The sequence below is a fragment of the Bos javanicus genome, chromosome 2 (genome assembly GCF_032452875.1).
Source record: "Bos javanicus breed banteng chromosome 2, ARS-OSU_banteng_1.0, whole genome shotgun sequence".
NCBI classification, from domain to species: Eukaryota; Metazoa; Chordata; class Mammalia; order Artiodactyla; family Bovidae; genus Bos; species Bos javanicus.
This window is the reverse complement of record NC_083869.1, coordinates 18,054,707-18,073,638: the sequence shown is the minus strand read 5'-3', so window position 1 is coordinate 18,073,638 and position 18,932 is coordinate 18,054,707. Positions and strand designations below refer to the sequence as shown.

The following is an 18,932-nucleotide window of genomic DNA, read 5'->3' as shown; positions in this document are numbered from 1 at the left end:
TATGTATTTTATGTGAAGCACCCAATTGTTATAAAAACTAAAACTATCTTTTCAGTTCTAATGGTATAAAAAAAGCCTAAGGGTTAGGCATTTAGAATTGAAATGCAAAATAATTTTGCAATAATTGTAGCACACACACACACACACACACACACAAGTATCTTCTCATTACCTGTAGTTTTTCAGCATATATATCCACTTGTTGAATTTGATATTTGAGAGCTTTTAGATTTCGAGCTTTTTCATTTTTCTTAGTGTAATTAAACTTCAAATTGTTGAATTTCTTTTTTATTTCTTTGAATGATTCTTTGAGCTACAGTTCAATAAAAAGAAACCGGTGATTTCCTTAAAATGAGAACATTGATATTCATTTGCAGTGAATCAAGATGTCTGTACTTCAAAATCTTTACAACCTTTGAAATGTATTCAGAGTGATTTTAAATAGAAAGCAAGTCTGCTAAGTGAATATATAATGTGAATTTAAACATATTCCCCAAGTGTAGGTAATTATAAATTGTTCTCAGTATTTTTTGTCTTGTAATTTATAATTAGGATTACAGTTATAGAACATCCTTTGGCCTTCAAACAAGAATGATTTTAATATGTGATAGATTTTTAACAACTCTAATTTTCTTATTTGTATTTATTTGACATTATTTTACAACTCATTCTAGTCTCTCTGTGCTAATATTTGTCTCAGATCCTTCCATATCCAGTGCTCTTACAGTTATCATGAATAAACTTATTAAGTCTCCCAGGAGCTGTTCATGTTGCAGAGGTCAGTGGTGTGTTAATATTTAGCCCAATGAGGACATTAATGAGGTGGAAAAGGAGACCCAGTATGAGAGTCAGTAGGAAAAGGGCTGTATTTGTTCAAATCCAATTAAAAACTATTTTTCACGGACAGTTTCCAGAAGAGATTTACTTCTTAGATATAAATCATTAACTTCAGAGAGCCTTCAGAAATGGAATGTAAAGTGACAGTTGTTGCCTAGGGTGGCGATGCTAACTTGTGCATGAACAGAGTACGGGGCTGTACACTGAAAACAGGGCATAGATGATGACTCTCTTAAAAACAAACAGTTCAGCTCTATTGGTGAAGCAAAATTCTAAGCAGTCTAGTTCAATTAACTACACTGCTTTCTGGGCCCTTCTCCAGATTCAAGAAGGATAAACACATTGACAGGAAACTCACTCCATAATGTCAGCAAAGAGAAGTACAGAGAAAATATAAAGCATCTCAGATTATATGGGAGCATTTAACAGCCAAGAATGAACAATGTCATGGTTGATAAATTTGAGCTATGGCAAGAAGTCAGGAAAACATTAAAATTCTTTTCAGTGACAGCAAGTAAATTATTTGGGAGGGAATAAAGGTTGTGCACATGCTGGATTTTAGGTTTAAAATGCAGAAAAACTATCTGCCCGAGAAAATGCTCATCTTCTCAATTCTTATTTCAAATTCTGCATATTATAAAGACAAAATTTTGATACTTAACACTTTCTGAAAACTGCTGCTGCTGCTAAGTCGTTTCAGTTGTGTCTGACTGTGCGACCCCATAGACGGCAGCCCACCAGGCTCCTCCGTCCATGGGATTTTCCAGGCAAGAACACTGGAGTGGGTTGCCATTGCCTTCTCCACTTTCTGAAAAGAACAATCAATAAAGCCCTAATTGCATACATGGAAATTATTATACTGATTCAATTTTTGCATTTGCTATACCTATACTTCATCAGTGTTATTTATATGATAAATAAAAGTGTTGAGCATTAGCTTTAAGTTACAAGCACAGAGACCACATAAAATATTCCAATTGATAAATCAATAATATTACAAAGGTGTGGAAAGAATTATAACTTCCAAATTTGAAAACTATTCCTCCATTAGAACTCAGAAAAATATTTAAAAGATAATATTCAGCTGATATGTTTACAAAATAAACAATTAATATTTAAATTTTTTGACAGTGGATGTGTTAAAATGTGTGTGTTTGATATTAGTGGGAAAGCACAAATGAGGACAATTTTATGAGGTTAAGATATGAAGAGATAGTAGAACAACAATGTGAACGCCCTAAAATCACTTATATGTACTCCTAAAAGGGTTAAGATGGTAAACTTTATGTTATGTGTCATTCACTACAGTTAAAAATATAATTTTTATTTGTAATAACAATAAATAAAATAAAATAAAAAGAAAGGAAAAATATGTACAGTCACTAACATGTATCCATCAGAAAAAAAAAATTTATATTCTTTTTTTCCCATGACTGTACCATAACATATATTATAGACTTCAGTCTGGACAAAGGAAGAGGGACTCTGTCATCAACCTGATAACCACTGAGTTATGCCCACTTGTTTAAATGGGAAAAAAAATCAACATCTATTTGAAAACTGTGATAAATGAAGAAAAGCTGAGCCTTAACCTTTTAATTCTAAGTGATGACATTTAAAGTTTACCTTGGATTAAGAAGTTTGAGGCTGATAAATGATAAGTGCAATTTTATTTCTGTTTGCCTTAGAATGTATGTACTTTCACTGAAGATGATTTATAAGGCCAAAGAATGTTCATGGTGAAATGGGATCAGTTTCTTTCTGACATATGATCTCCTTTGACAAACTTGCTGGCCCTTCTCTCTTTTGGTCCCACTGGAAATCCATTTAAATCCTGAACCTTTCCCAGCTCAAATTCAGGACTATTGCAGATACAAGTTGAAGGCAGCAAGCATGAATTACCTACAGCAACCAGATTTTCAGAAAAAAACCTAGCCATGTCTCATTTTCTTACCTGCGCATTCTAGTATGAAAAGTTAACTTCCCATCTAATACCCATATAACTTGTTTATATATATATTTTTTAAAAAAACTGAATGCCATGGTTGCTCGGCTATGGTATCATTGTTCATGCATGCAGCTGTTTTAAACTTTAGTTAGCTGATCAACAATGGGGAATGGTGGAGATGGCCAAGACAACTGTTCAACCAGAGCACAGAAAGAAGGAAAACCACCCAAACCTTGGGGCAAGGATAAGTTTACCCTATTCAAAATCTTTAAATGTTGTTATAATTTGTATTGATAAAATTTATGAAAGTCTTAAGAAAATCAGGAGAAAGATCCTTTTTCAAATGCACATTGTGATTCTCCTATCTTTCCACTTATCCAGCTCCTCCATAGTCACTGTAGAATATAGCTGTAATTAGGGAAAAAATCATTAAGACTTAAAACTGCAGTTCTTTTGAAACTAACATAATGAGCATCTTCACCAAATTTCCCAGGGAGCAGAAAACTTCTCTCAGGGTTAGACATAAACAAAACTTCTTAGGGAAGAAGCGAAAGGGAACAAAATGGGGAACAAAGAGGCTGGCTTGCTATTTTAGTCTTGACGAAGCTGGCTGAGGCTACTTTGGCACAAGCATGCATTATGTGTGAGTCTGTTGTTGGCAAGGCCACTTTATGTGCCGGACATGGGACATTTTAAAACTAAGACAATGTCTTTAAAACAAAAGCCTTTCATTAGAACGATGGCACATGACTAGCCAGAAGCAAAAATACAAAACAAGTAGTTCATTTCTCTTAATGTCCATTTCATGAGCTTTATTTTTTGCCCACCATTTTTGCCTACTCCAGAAAAAAAAAAAAAAAGTTTTCTGATGCTCATTTTCAGTAACAGAAAGAAGGCTCTAATGTTATAACACCCCAGGAATGCTTCATTTGAAATGAAGTGGCCCCAAACTCCTAATTTAACCCGAGTGACTAGCTACAATTATTAATGGTAACTTTAACTTTAGTTCTGGAGAGATTTCAGGACCAGACTTTCTTGGCCTCCTCCTGTTCAGCAACCACATGACTGTCTTCCTGCGCTTACGACCAGTCTTGCAGAAGCAGAAAGTGGGGCAGCTTGGAAAGAGGAGACAAGTGCTCCATTTTACATTTGCAGGTGGCAGCATTTCTCAATAACAGCTATTCATCCACGCTGCAAGTTTTGTGTGCTCACAATATACTTACATTTGATTTTCTGAACATGATAACCATGATTTGAAAAGTTCAGCTTTTTATCTTCTACAGTAAGAAGAGTAGTTTTGCAGCTGTGAAACACCAAACTTCCAACAGATTTTAACCCAATGGAATGGACATTTCAGAACAAATTGTAGTCTTTTCTATCCTCTTATAAATGCCAACTAAATGGACTCACATTGGGGCCTAGTGATGAGCAGTTGTGATTGTGAAGGCCCTTGGGCTTTAAGTTGCCCAAACTATTAGTTTCCTAAGGACTGTTGTGTTCTGTGGCTTGGCAGACAGTAGTCATATAGTAATATTAGTTGAATGATGACAATTTAGTTTTTCCTTAAAATGATGAATTAAGATCATCAATCTGAAAAATAGTAATTACCTGCACTATTCCATAGTGCTGCCTCATCTATGCCCTCTTTTTCTGCTTCCTTTCCTGCCAGTTGGTGGCTGCCCATAGTCATTTGTCAAAAGCAAAAAACACACAATGTCAGAGGGTTTCCCTGGTGGCTCAGTGGTAAAGAACCCGCCTGCCAATGCAGGAGATGTGGGTTTGATCCCTGGTTCAGGAAGATCCCCTGGAGAAGGAAACAGCACCCCACTCTAGTATTCTTGCCTGGGAAATCCCATGGACAGACAACCCTGGTGGGCTACAGTGCATGGGGACACACAGAGTCCGACATGACTTAGCGACTAAACAAAAACAATGTAAGGAAAGGAGAACATCAAGGCTGTATATTGTCATCCTGCTTATTTAACTTATATGCAGAGTTCAGTTCAGTTCAGTTCAGTTGCTCAGTCGTGTCTGACTCTTTGCGACCCCATGAACTGCAACACGCCAGGCCTCCCTGTCCATCACCAACTCCCAGAGTTTACCCAAACTCACGTCCATTAAGTTGGTGATGCCATCTAACCATCTCATCCTCTGTCATCCCCTTCTACTCCTGCCTTCAATCTTTCCCAACATCAGGGTTTTTTTTTTTTTTTTCAAATGAGTCAGCTCTTTGCATCAGGTGGCCAAAATATTGGAGTTTCAGGTTGAACGTCAGTCCTTCCAATGAACAACCAGGACTGATTTCCTTTAGGATGGACTGCTACATCTCATGATGTACTCTGCATATAAGTTAAATAAGCAGGGTGATAATATACAGCCTTGACGTACTCCTTTTCCTATTTGGAACCAGTCTGTTGTTCCATGTCCAGTTCTAACTGTTGCTTCCTGACCTGCATACAGGTTTCTCAAAAGGCAGGTCAGGCAGGTCAGGTGTATGCAGAGTACATCATGAGAAACGCTGGGCTGGATGAACCACAAGCTGGAATCAAGATTGCCGGGAGAAATATCAATAACCTCAGATATGCAGATGACACCACCCTTATGGCAGAAAGCAAAGAAGAACTAAAGAGCCTCTTGATGAAAGTGAAAGAGGAGAGTGAAAAAGTTTGCATAAAGCTCAACATTCAGAAAACTAAGATTGTGGCATCCAGTCCCATCACTTCATGGCAAATAGATGGGGAAACAGTGGCTGACTTTATTTTGGGGGGCTCCAAAATCACTACATTTGAAAAGACCCTGATGCTGGGAAAGATTGAAGGTGGAAGGAGAAGGGGACGACAGAGGATGAGATGGTTGGATGGCATCACTGACTCAATGGACATGAGTTTGGGTAAACTCTATGAGTTGGTGATGGACAGGAAAGCCTGGCATGCTGCGGTCCATGGAGTCATAGAGTCGGACACGACTGAGCGACTGAACTGAACTGAGTGTTATTCATTGTGTATGTATCTATGGCAGCAGCATTCCTGTATTCTAACTTATTGCTGCTAATCTGCCTTATCTCCTTGGAACTAAATGACAGAAGAATAAAAGAATCTGTGTAACTGGAACAAGAAACTATGACATATGGAATACATACAAACATACATACATATATATTAATATATGTGTGTGCATATATACATATGTATATGTATATGTATGTATATGTGTGTGTGTGTGTGTGTATATATATCATTACTTTCCTGATGGGTAAGATGTTGGTACAGTGTAAAAATTTCAGGCTGAGGTAACGTAATTATATGAAAACTTCTGTTTGCAAAATTTACTTTGAGAAAATGAATACCAACCCAATTCTGTCATTACTGTTCTTCTCTGCAAGGTAATTGTTTGTGACCCATAATGAGATTCCAGTGACAAATTTCCATTAACATAATGTAAACGTAAAGGAAGTTTTTTGGTCAGGTTGCAAGAAGAAAACACATTTAATATTAAGTTATTAAATTTCTAGAAAAGTGTAAAGAATAAGGAACTGATGATGTTCTGTCATGTAATAAGGCGAAGTACATCTATAATGCTTTGTGTATTAACAACTTATTTATACTGCCAGGCAAGAAAATGTATAGTGAGATTTAACATTCATGCATACAAATATATGAGTGGAAAAAACCTTCACAAAATCTGGCAGTATGAAGGTTGTGTTTTTTAGTAGACAGTTCAAAGTCAGTGAAACTTCAAGAAGCATTTTAAATGCATTGGAAGCAAAATACTGAGTTTCAAAATCAACTAAAAAAATCTAATGCTCGGTCTACTTTTCTGAAGGGGTACCTGACTATATTTTTTTATGTAAAAAAATTATTGTAATATATTGATTTATGGTAAAGCATCTGCCTGCAGTGCAGGAGACCTAGGTTCGACCCTGGGTTCGATCCCTCGGTTGGGAAGATCCCCTGGAGAAGGAAATGGCAACCCACTCCAGTACTCTTGCCTGGAAAATCCCATGGACAGAGGAGCCTGTAGGCTGCAGTCCATGGCGTAGCTAGGAGTCAGACATGACTGAGCGACTTCACTTTCACTTTTCACTTTCATGCATTGGAGAAGGAAATGGCACCCCACTCCAGTACTCTTGCCTGGAGAACCCCAGGGACGGGGGAGCCTGGTGGGCTGCCATCTCTGGGGTCACACAGAGTTGGACACAACTGAAGCAACTTGGCAGCAGCTGGGAAAATTAGTCAACCATCTGTAAAAGAATGAAACTAGAACACTTTCTAACACCATACACAAAAATAAACTCAAAATGGATTGAAGATCTAAATTTAAGACCAGAAACTATTAAACTCCTAGAGGAAAACATAGGCAGAACACTCTCTGACATAAATCACAGCAAGATCCTCTATGACCCACCTCCCAGAGTAAATGGAAATAAAAGCAAAAATAAACGGGACCTAATTAAACTTAAAAGCTTTTGCACAGCGAAAGAAACTAAAAGCAAGGTGAAAAGACAGACGTCAGAATGGAAGAAAATAATAGGAAACGAAGCAATTGACAAATAATTAATCTCAAAAATATCCAAGCAGCTCATGCAGCTCAATACCAGAAAAATAAATGACCCAATCAAAAAAACGGGCCAAAGAACTAATTTCTCCAAAAAAGATGTACAGATGGCTAATAAATCACATGAAAAGATGATCAACATCACTCATTATCAGAGAAGTGAAGTCGCTCAGTCGTGTCTGACTCTTTGAGACCCCATGGACTGTAGCTTACAAGGCTCCTCTGTCCATGGAACTTTCCAGGCAACAGTACTGGAGTGGGTTGCCATTTCCTTCTCCAGGGATCTTCCCACCCAGGGACTGAACCCGGGTCTCCCGCCTTGCAGGCAGAGGCTTTACCATCTGAGCCACCAGGGAAGAGATAATGCAAATCAAAACCATAATGAGATACCATCTCACACCAGTCAGAATGGCTGCTATCAAAAAGTCTACAAACAATAAATGCTGGAGAGAGTGTGGAGAAAAGGGAACCCTCTGACATTGTTGGTAGGAATGCAAACTAGTACAGCCACTATAGAAAACAGTGTGGAGATTTCTTTAAAAACTGGAAATAGAACTGCTATATGACCCAACAATCCCACTGCTGGGCATATGCATAGAGAAAACCAGAATTGAAAGAGACACGTGTACCCCAATGTTAATCCCAGCGCTGTTTACAATAGCTAGGACATAGAAGCAACCTAGATGTCCATTGACAGAAGAATGGATAAAAATGTTGTGGTACATATACACAATAGAATATTACTCAGCTATTAGAAAGAATGCATTTGAGTCAGTTCTAATGAGGTAGATGAAACTGGAGTCTATTATACAGAGTGAAGTAAGTCAGAAAGAACAACACCAATACAGTATGCTGCTGCTGCTGCTGCTAAGTCGCTTCAGTCGTGTCTGACTCTGTGCGACCCCATAGACGGCAGCCCACCAGGCTCCGCCATCCCTGGGATTCTCCAGGCAAGAACACTGGAGTGGGTTGCCATTTCCTTCTCCAATGCATGAAAGTGAAAAGTGAAAGTGAAGTCGCTCAGTCGTGTCTGACTCTTTGTGACCCCATGGACTGCAGCCTACCAGGCTCCTCCGTCCATGGGATTTTCCAGGCAAGAGTACTGGAGTGGGGTGCCATTGCCCTCTCCACAATACAGTATATTAATGCATATATATGGAATCTAGAAAGATGGTAATGATGACCCTATATACAAGACAGCAAAAGAGACACAGATATAAAGAACAGACTTTTGGACTCTGTGGGAGAATGTGAGGGTGGGATGATGTGAGAGAATAGCATTGAAACATGTATATTACCATATGTGAATAGATGACCAGTCCAAGTTCGACGCATGATACAGGGCACTCAAAGCTGGTGCACTGGGACAACTCAGAGGGATAGGATGGGAGGGAGGGGGAAGTGGTGTTCAGAACTGGGGGGACACATGTACACCCGTGGCTGATTCATGTCAATGTGAGGCAAAATCCACCACAAAATTGGAAAGTAGTAGCCTCCAATTAAAATAAATTAATCAATAAAGAAATAATCACAGAGGTTGGGCTAAAATATTCTCATCTCAAAGTTGTATATGACTTATAACAAACTTTTATATAAATATTTTAATATATTAATTCCTGAATAAGAACCTACTGTATAGCACTGGGAACTCTACTTAACACTCTTTAATGACCTATAGTGGAACATAATCTAAAAAAGAGTGGAGATATATATATATATATATATATATATATATATATGTATACCTGATACAGTTAGTACAGCAGAAACTAATACAACATTGTAAATCAACTATGCTTCAATAAAAAATAATTTTGGATGGCATCACCGACTCGATGGACATGAGTTTGGGTGAACTCTGGGAGTTGGTGATGGACAGGGAGGCCTGGCGTGCTGCAATTCATGGGGTCGCAAAGAGTCGGACACGACTGAGCAACTGAACTGAACTGAACTGAAAGGGAAATGATCTCTGATAAAATAAAAACTTCATTTAGTACAGTTTCATGAAATAATTATAAATTGAATATTGTTTGTAAAGGAATAACATCAAATCAGCCAGAGAGATAAATACATCATGTTTTGAATTAGGTTTTGTGAGTAGACAGATTAAAATTCTATTTTAAATATAAAGTTTGTTAAAATAAGTGCTTTTGTATCCAATAGAGAAAAAAAGAAAAGAAAGGAGACAGGCCAAAACTTTTTAAGGTCCTTTAAACATGAAACTGTAACTAGTATCAAGCATGAGTTGGATGTGAAGTAGAAGCAAATGAGAAGAATCACTCTGTTAATATTTAAGAACATGTTGTAGGGATATCTGATTCCTAAATCAAACCCACACGTATCTGGTTTCTCGTTCTTGTTCTGGTACAGACAATCCCAGGCGTCCTTGCTATGACTGGAAGGGCCATCTGTCTTCCCAGCCCGCTGGCTTCCAGCACAGGGTCATGACGAGGCAGCCTGTAAATAGAACCACTATCGGAAGGGCCTGAACCACTGTGGGGAGACCCATGTCCAAAAAGGCCACGGCGCTTCAGGAAGAGGGACGCTGAGCCGCAGGCAGCCAGGAATAACCTTTAGCTTGCTCTCTTCTGCTTTCAATAAAATAGGGCTGAACATCACAGTAGAGACAGATTTTCAGCAAGAAAAGTTTACAAATATTTTTTTTTTAAGGAAGAGGAGGAAGATGTAAGCGAAGAAAGAAAACAATTTCAGGAGAAGGTAGTAAAAAAATCATTTCCATGACTATGAATCTAAATTTTACAGCCTTGGGGAGAATCAAGGTTGTTTTTCTTAACAAGATCTGGCTGAAGTGTTGCTAACTGCAGGACGTGACCTGGAAGAGGCCATTCTACTCAGAGGACAGGCTACACCAGGTGTTTAACTCTGAGTGAATAAAGAGTCTCTGGCCCACAGTGGCTCCTGGAACACATACTGGGAGCAGAAACTCCACAGTCCCGTGGCACATTGCTCCACTGAAAATCCGGTGATGCTAGTTTTCCTCCTGCTGAATGGGATCCAAGTGCCCTCTCCTGCTCTCTCCCCCTCTTGCTTTCCTTCCAGTCCTGCTCCTTTCTTGCATTTGCCTTTGGCCAAAAAGGGCTTGACGACAACCCAGGTTTACTCATACTTCAGTCTATGCTCTGATGTTGACAACAGTTGATACTCACTGAGCTGAAATTGTGTAACTTGGGCATAAGCAGAACAATCAAGGAGTTTTACTACTTCTTTTCCCCTCCACTCACTTGGGCTTGAGATTAAAGGACTTATGTCTTGTTTTCAAAAGAGATAAGTCTAGAATTATGGTACCTTCTGTCCTGCTGTCAGTTCCAGTAAGGAACCGGGGCCCATGCTATCCTTTATTTTTCTCCTAAAACAAGTAAACCTTTGTACGGAAAGTTTCACCAGGGGAGGGTGGTGCTGTAGTTCAGTGTGTGTCTTAGGGAGGCAGGTGGGTAGAATTGAGAGAGAGGAGGTGGAATTGAGGAGATGTATGGAGAGAGGACAGAGAAGGCGATGGCACCCCACTCCAGTACTCATGCCTGGAAAATCCCATGGACGGAGGAGCCTGGTGGGCTGAAGTCCATGGGGTCGCTAAGAGTTGGACATGACTGAGCGACTTCACTTTTACTTTTCACTTTCATGCATTGGAGAAGGAAATGGCAGCCCACTCCAGTGTTCTTGCCTGGAGAATCCCAGGGACGGGGGAGCCTGGTGGGCTGCCATCTATGGGGTTGCACAGAGTCAGACACGACTGAAGTGACTTAGCAGCAGCAGCAGCATGGAGAGAGGAACATGGAAATTTATAATACCATATGTAAAACAGCCGATGGGAATTTGCTGTATGACTCAGGGAACTCAAACAGAGGCTTTGTGAGCATCTAGAAAGGTGGGGTGGGGAGGGGGATGGGAGGGAGGTTCAGGAGGGAGGGGACATGGGTGTACCAATGGCTGATTCTTATTGATGTATGACAGAAAACCACAAAATTCTGTAAAGCAAATATCCTTCAATTAAAAAAATAAAGTGTCAAACAATAAAAAACAATAAAAAAATGAAGATACCTTTCACCTGTTATTTCTTTTTCTCTAGGAGTTGCTTTACCAGAGAAGCCACTCGGTTTGACTAAATATGAAAGCAGCCACTTGACTTTAGTGATAATACTTTGTAACCTCTGAGGCAACAAGCTTGCTCCCCTGACCCTTCATCATGAGTCAGTGGAACTTAAATAGCCTCTCAGCAGGCCGGAGCTGGCTGCACCGGGAAGGTGTCACCCTTCTGCCCTGATGAGCTATATCCACTCAAGCAAAACGACTGCGATAAGGGTTTGGGGTGGGTGGGGAGGAGCAAGCAAAAAACCGTAATACTACATTCCAGGGTCTATACACTGACAACATACTGACATCAACAGTTTGGGGAGTTTAAAGTGTACTCTGTACTCAACCTTTCTGAGCCCTGAGGCCACTGCTTGGTAGATTAAAAGGTCAAGGGTAAAAAGAAAGTCTCCTGATTTATTGTGTGTGTGTGTGTGCATGTGTGTGCACACGCGTGTGTGTGCGTGTGTGTGTGTGTGTTCCCACCTCGCCTATCTCATCCCTTGTAATGCAGAACTCCAGGCTGCGGGTCAGGGCCCGCTCATGGTCCTCGGTCTGGGCTCGCCAGGTCAGACAGTCCCCTTCAAGCATGTCCAGCTGTTGCTGCAGGTTCTTTGCAGAAACGTTAGAGCAGTTCTGAAAATGAAAGAGAAGTGAAAGTGATGAAGGGAATGGGCAAAACGGCAATGAGAACAACATGCTATTTACCTGCATTGTGAAACTCATAAACGACAATAAAGAAAATAAGCTCCTGATTTACCTTAAACTTCTTTGATTTCAGAAGGAAGCCAGACACCAATATCCAATGTTGTGAAAGACAAACTTACATTTTTAGTTTCGAAACTTGAGTTTTGAAGAGTTGCTCATCATACCCAATGCCTCAGAGACACCATTCAATGTAAGGTATAATTTTTACTTCAAAAGGCATAAAATATGCATTAGAAACATTTGGCTTCTACACTGTAATTTTCTTGTCAACTTGAGGTTAGCCTCAGGTTCATTATGCAAGTGCTCCCATCTCTACTCCGTGCAGGGGCTCCTGAAGTTAAAGCCAGACGTGAATTGGAGAACAATTTACACTATTTGTGCAAAGTGAGACGTCTTCCTTGCTCTTTTCTTTTAAAAATAAATCTACTAATGAAACAAAACTCTTTAAAAGAAAGCTCCTTCTTGGGGAAAACAGAGTCTATTAACAGCGACAGAAATTTTGTATTTCTTTCAGATTAACAAAAATCCTTTAGATTTACTGCATTCCATATAATTTGGGAGATCAAACCAGTCAATCCTAAAGGAAATCAACCCTGAATATTCATTGGAAGGACTGATGCTGAAGCTGAAGCTCCAACACTTTTGCCACCTCATGTGAAGAGTCGACTCATTGGAAAAAACCCTGATTCTGGGAAAGACTGAAGGCAGGAGGAGAAGGGGATGACAGAGGACAGGATGACTGGATGGCATCACCGACTCAATGCCCATGAGTCTGAGCAAAGTCCAGGAGATAGTGAAGGACAGGGAAGCCTGGAGTGTTTGTAGTCCATGGGGTCACAAAGAATCGGACATGACTAAGCGACCGAACAACAATAACGTAGTTTAGTAGATATGAACTTTAAAATAAAATTATCCATTATGATTTTTATTAATGTTATATGTATTGGATAGAATTAACGTAATCTTTTCTTCCCTCAAATCCTCAAATTAAGAATTTGAAGAAGGAGTTTTTGTTTTATTTTTATATCAGAACCCAATGTGTTATTTAGGAAAATTTAATCTGGAATTATTTCCATCTCTTTTAAGCTCCTTTGGTAAGGTCAGCCCAGTGGAAAAAGCAGATCCAATGACTGGTGCCCAGAGGCCTGGGTGGAGCCAAGGTGCTTGGGCTCCTCTACTCTGGGCTTTTGTGGATAAAGTAGCTTCTCTGGGATCAGACTCTTCATCTGAAGATGAAGATCCTGGGTCTGACTATCTTAAGGCTACCTTTCAGATCTGACATGCTAAAGCAGCATTGTCCAACAGAAATACAACATGAGCCACATGAATAATTTTAAATTTTCTAGTAGTCATATTAAAAAGAAACTGGTGAAGTTAATTTTCACAATATAGTTCGTTTAACCAAATATAAGAAACACTAGTAAGGTTTTCTTTTTCATATTAAGTCTTTGAAATCAAGTGTATATCTCACGCTGAGACTAAATTTCAATTATTGCTAAATTTGTTTCAGAAAAACTTGTTCTGTACTTAAATCTCATAGACTTTAGTAGATTCACATAGCCAAGTCACTCCGTATATACTTAAAAGGTTTACAATTTGGGGTATCAATTTAAAATAAATAAAATTAAAAGTTTAGTTCCTCTTTATTTCAAATGTGAAAAACCAACTGCCATTATAGATTGCAATTCTATAACTTTTAAATGAGCATGAGAATAGATGTATTAAACAAGACTTTTAAAATCAGATTTTTTTTTCTCCTTAAAACATTTTTTAGACGTGGTAGAAACTTACCACAAATAAGTATCCCAATGGCTTACTGTAGTTTTTAATTGAACGTATACCAGGTGGTCTGCCCGGTTTCTTTCATATTACAGCCCAACTCCCAGCCATATCATGTGAAAATAACAGTGTCTAAGTTGCTTACAGGCTGCTGCACTGATGAGATGACATCCACCCCCAAGGAGAGAGCCAGGTCATGCAGATGGTCTACATGCGCCTGCTTTGCCCGAGAGCGTCTCAGGAGGACCTGGGCATCGTGAGCATCGTTCGTTTCCTCTGCCTGTTCTGGAAACTCCAGTTCTCTTGATTTTAAGAGTCTTCCCAGCTGGAATTCAGGCCATTAACAATTAACCTGGGTTTCATATTTTTATGAAAACAGTTTCTTTTTTTAATAGAGGCATAGTTGATGTATGGTATTATGTAAATGACAGTTGTATGATACAGCGATTCACACTTTTTAAAGGTTATACTCCATTTATAATTATAAAATATTGGCTATATTCCTTAAATTGTACAATATATCCTTGTAGCTTATTTTATACCTAAATGTTTGTACCTCTTAATACCCTACCTCTATAATGCCCCTCCCCACCTCCCTCTCCCCACTGGTAACCACTAGTTCTCTATATATGTGAGACTGCTTCTTTTTTGTTAAATTCACTACTTTATTGTACATTTTAGATTCCACACGTGATGTCATACGTATCTTTGTCTTTCTCAAAGATAGATTTTTAAAACATGCTTATTTCCTATAACATATTTAACTAGCTAGTCCGCTGCTGACAAGCCCATCTAAAATTAGTGTTAGAGACAAATAAATGTTATAATGGTGCAAGTCAATAGAGTAAAATGAAGGGACTAACATTGTTAGTTCTATTAAAGAAGAAAACACTGTTTGTTCATAGCCTAAAACTTTAGCAAGATGTAGGCCTGTGATTTGACTAAATTCAGAGGCTATTTTCAAGGCATTTCAATACATCTCTATTTTCTGTTGTATGTACGTGTTCAGTGGTATTTTCTGTTGAGAGGCCAATATCTATGAAGTTCTACTGACACTTCAATTATAAAAATTTTTCTCTTCCCTTTAGTGGCTTATACCCTACCTTTTGTTGCTTACATATACCCTACCTTAAGTTACTTTTACCCTAACTTTTGTTAGGGCAACAAAAGTAATTAAGAATCAAGATATAAAAAAGACAGATGTGTGGAATAAACAGTGAGAGTTCGAGGAATTTAGAAGAGAAGAGAAATCACTCCAAGGAAGGTAGGGTTGTTAGATGGAGGGACAAGGTTTAAGTGGTATAGAGGAGAGAGAAGGACCTGACAGATAAATGCAGCTCAAGAGTCAGGGCTTGGAATAAGGAATGTGGGTGCCAGCTTTAAGGGACCAAGGAGAGCTCTGTTTGGCTGGTAGATTGGGGGGATGGGGCTGAGTGGGAGGAAAGTCAGGAGCCAGATTGCAGAAAGCTTCTAGTATCAGAATAAGCAACCTGGCCTTTATTTATTACAAAATCATTTATTTTTAATTTCATAGTTTAAAACTGAGAGTCTTCCAGACATCCATGGTAAGTCTTACCTCTTGTCTGACTTGGTGGAACTGGATAATCTTATATAGGATGTCCTCGTAATCTTGGATTCTCTGTTTCAGGCTTTGATGGAAGTGGATAAGGTCCTTCAGCTGTTGAGACTTTTCTTTCACAGGTGCTCCTTTGCCATTCAACTCTTCTGACTCTCTCATAATATACTGAACCTCATCATTCAGTTGCTGAAGAGTTGAAAGCAATAAAATGAGCTTCTAGAGAGCTTTTTACTTTACAACAGACGTATGAAGATCTCAATAAAAAATCACTCTCTTACTTGTTAACAAATACTTATTGCGAGGCTCACCCCTATCCCTGCAAATCCAGGCATTGTGGGTCATGCTAGGGATATATTGTTCCATCCTAATCTTCTCAGATATATTTTTTAAATTTTAAATTAACATTAAATTAAATTAAAAAAAAAACACAAAAAAACTGTTTCAAAGTTAGACGGCAAAATGGAAAGTCATATATTTCTATGATATAGCATAGAGTCATCTGCTGCTGCTAAGTCACTTCAGTCGTGTCTGACTCTGAGTGACCTCAGAGACGGCAGCCCACTAGGCTCCTCTGTTCCTGGGATTCTCCAGGCAAGAACACTGGAGTGGGTTGCCATTTCCTTCTCCAATGCATGAAAGTGAAAAGTAAAAGTGAAGTCGCTCAGTCGTGCCTGACTCTTAGCGACCCCATGGACTGCAGCCTACCAGGCTCCTCCGTCCATGGGATTTCCAGGCAAGAGTACTGGAGTGGGTTGCCATTGCCTTCTCCAGAGTCATCTAGTCATCTGCTAAGTAAATATATTCTAGATACTCTATGAGGCCATGACCATCTGTGATATTTAATAAAACTAGAATCAGGTGGTATGATAAGAACACCACAAGAAGACAAGTATAAAAGTACACTGGGTGAATTATCTGTCCTTTGGTATAAAAGAATGATCAGAATGAACCACCAGCTGAGCACCACAGTAGCTATGCTGCTGTAAAAGCAGTCATCCCAGAATCCACAAATAGCCAGCACTTGTAGGGAGGGACAAACCACCTTCTTTCTTGCCCAGCGCGATAGCCCTTATAGGAATCTAGATCCTGGTGGACAGTTCAAAGGGGAAGCCACTATAATTTCAGACGAGATTGGGCACATTCAGGGTGGTATGGCCATTAACTATGATTTCAGGGTTGGATTTTATGTCAAGGATAAAAGTAATGGAAATGATTTAAGCTAAGGAGATAATTTGCAGAAGAGCGACCTAGTAAGGGTATTCAAGTTGAAATCAAGTGCATGGGCATCAAATATACACACATCACGGTGACAGAGCTAAAGAATCTGGATAACAGTTCCTGATTTAGGGGAATTTGTACACACACACACACACACACACACACTTATGTGCAGGGGCGTGTGCACACATGAAATGCAGATACATATGACACAGAGTATAACAAAGAAACTAACAGATAGGCTAGTAGAATTTTCTAGGAGTTTGGAGGAAAGAGTTCACTGTGGGCTACAATGGTATGTGTGTGTGTGTGGGGGGGGGTGGTTATGTATTACATCACTTTTGTCTTGTGTGTGTGTGCACACATGTGTGCATGTGCATGCTCGACTCTTTGTGACCCCATGGACTGTAGTCTGCCAGGCTCCTTTGTCCATGGAATTTTCCAGGCAAGAACACTGGAGCGGGTTGTCATTTCCTACTCCCAGGGACCTTTCCCGACCCAGGGATCAAACCCATGTCTCCTGCATCTCCTGAATTGGCAGGGGATTCTTTACCACTGTGCCACCCAAGAAGCCCCCAGCTTTGTCTTAAAGGAACATAAATTAGATATTCCCTAAAGGAAACTTCAAACTTCCAGTCCTGGGATTCTTTACATCCAACACTTGCAAAATAGTGACAAACAGAAACACAGGTATCTTTGCAGCAAAGAACAGAATCCAGGTAGGAGGATAAAATGACTGGCAAACTTTTCCAGCAATTGTATCAGGCTCAGGAGTGGCAGGAAGTGGGGGTTAAGGAATGCAGAAGCCATCAGGGCCTGGGAATATGACTCATGGTTTTTTCTCTCACACCCTGAGGCCTCTCGGAGGGAGAATGGGAGAGCACAACAAAATTCTTGGGATGGTGGCAGAAGGCTGGGGTGCCAGTGGGTGGGGACAATGACATCACAGGGATAATTTCAGTGACAGAGGACAGCAGAACCTCTATGTCAAAGAGGGTCTAGACTTGCCTTGAGATCTCTGAATCAAAAACATATCTATACCTTTTAGGAAAAGAATTAGAATAAATATATGATGAATACATTAATAAGGAAATAATTTAAATTAAAATAATCTAAGGTAAGAGGAGAGTGAAAAAGTTGGCTTAAAGCTCAACATTCAGAAAACTAAGATCATGGCATCTGGTCCCATCACTTCATGGGAAATAGATGGGGAAACAGTGGAAACAGTGTCTGACTATTTTATTGGGCTCCAAAATCACTGCAGATGGTGACTGCAGCCATGAAATTAAAAGATGATTACTTCTTGGAAGGAAAGTTATGACCAACCTAGATAGCATATTCAAAAGCAGAGACATTACTTTGCCAACAAAGGTCCGTCTAGTCAAGGCTATGGTTTTTCCAGTGGTCATGTATGGATGTGAGAGTTGGACTGTGAAGAAGGCTGAGTGCTGAAGAATTGATGCTTTTGAACTGTGGTGTTGGAGAAGACTCTTGAGAGTCCCTTGGACTGCAAGGAGATCCAACCAGTCCATTCTAAAGGAGATCAGTCCTGGGTGTTCTTTGGAAGGACTGATGCTAAAGCTGAAACTCTGGTACTTTGGCCACCTCATGTGAAGAGTTGACTCATTGGAAAAGACTCTGATGCTGGGAGGGGTTGGGGGCAGGAGGAAAAGGGGACAACAGAGGATGAGATGGCTGGATGGCATCACTGACTAGATGGACGTGAGTTTGAGTGAACTCTGGGAGTTGGTGATGGACAGGGAGGCCTGGCGTGCTGCGATTCATGGGGTCACAAAGAGTCAGACATGAATGAGCGAGTGAACTGAACTGAACTGAAGGTAAGAATATATTAAGGTCCTTTTGTAGCCTGAATGTTTGAATATCATCAAATATAACACATTGCATTTAAAAAGGAAGAAAAATGTGTCTGACACATGGACTTTTAGAAAAGCAATGCTTTTGTTTTTTAAAAAATTGTAATTCATCAGACGGTTAAAATTAATTAAGTGAGCTTCAACTGAACAGCTTTTCATTCTTTTTTCATTCACCCAAGTCATCAGTTTGCTCCTTCACCTGGAACTGAGGCTTCATTTCATTCCATTTTTTCCGTAGACCTAAAATGGTCTGGAGACTCCCTCCAAGGTCAAGTGCAGACACAGGCATAAGTGCTTCCTGAAGAAGTTTTAAGTTGTGCATGGTCTGAAATAGACATTAGATAGT

The 18,932-nt window shown here is 39.6% G+C and overlaps 1 protein-coding gene across 4 annotated transcripts in view; it reads right to left on the bottom strand.

The window, feature by feature from the left end:
* Nucleotides 1-18,932, bottom strand: part of CCDC141 (coiled-coil domain containing 141) — a 230,738-nt gene that overhangs the window by 31,236 nt on the left and 180,570 nt on the right. For all 4 annotated transcript variants that reach the window (XM_061434124.1, XM_061434130.1, XM_061434139.1 and 1 more), the window contains 5 exons: nucleotides 18,786-18,911; nucleotides 15,492-15,680; nucleotides 14,061-14,240; nucleotides 11,915-12,064; nucleotides 173-313 (listed from right to left, as the gene is read on the bottom strand). In XM_061434124.1, the coding sequence (XP_061290108.1) occupies nucleotides 173-313; nucleotides 11,915-12,064; nucleotides 14,061-14,240; nucleotides 15,492-15,680; nucleotides 18,786-18,911 (786 nt within the window). The remainder of the gene's footprint in view (nucleotides 1-172; nucleotides 314-11,914; nucleotides 12,065-14,060; nucleotides 14,241-15,491; nucleotides 15,681-18,785; nucleotides 18,912-18,932) is intronic.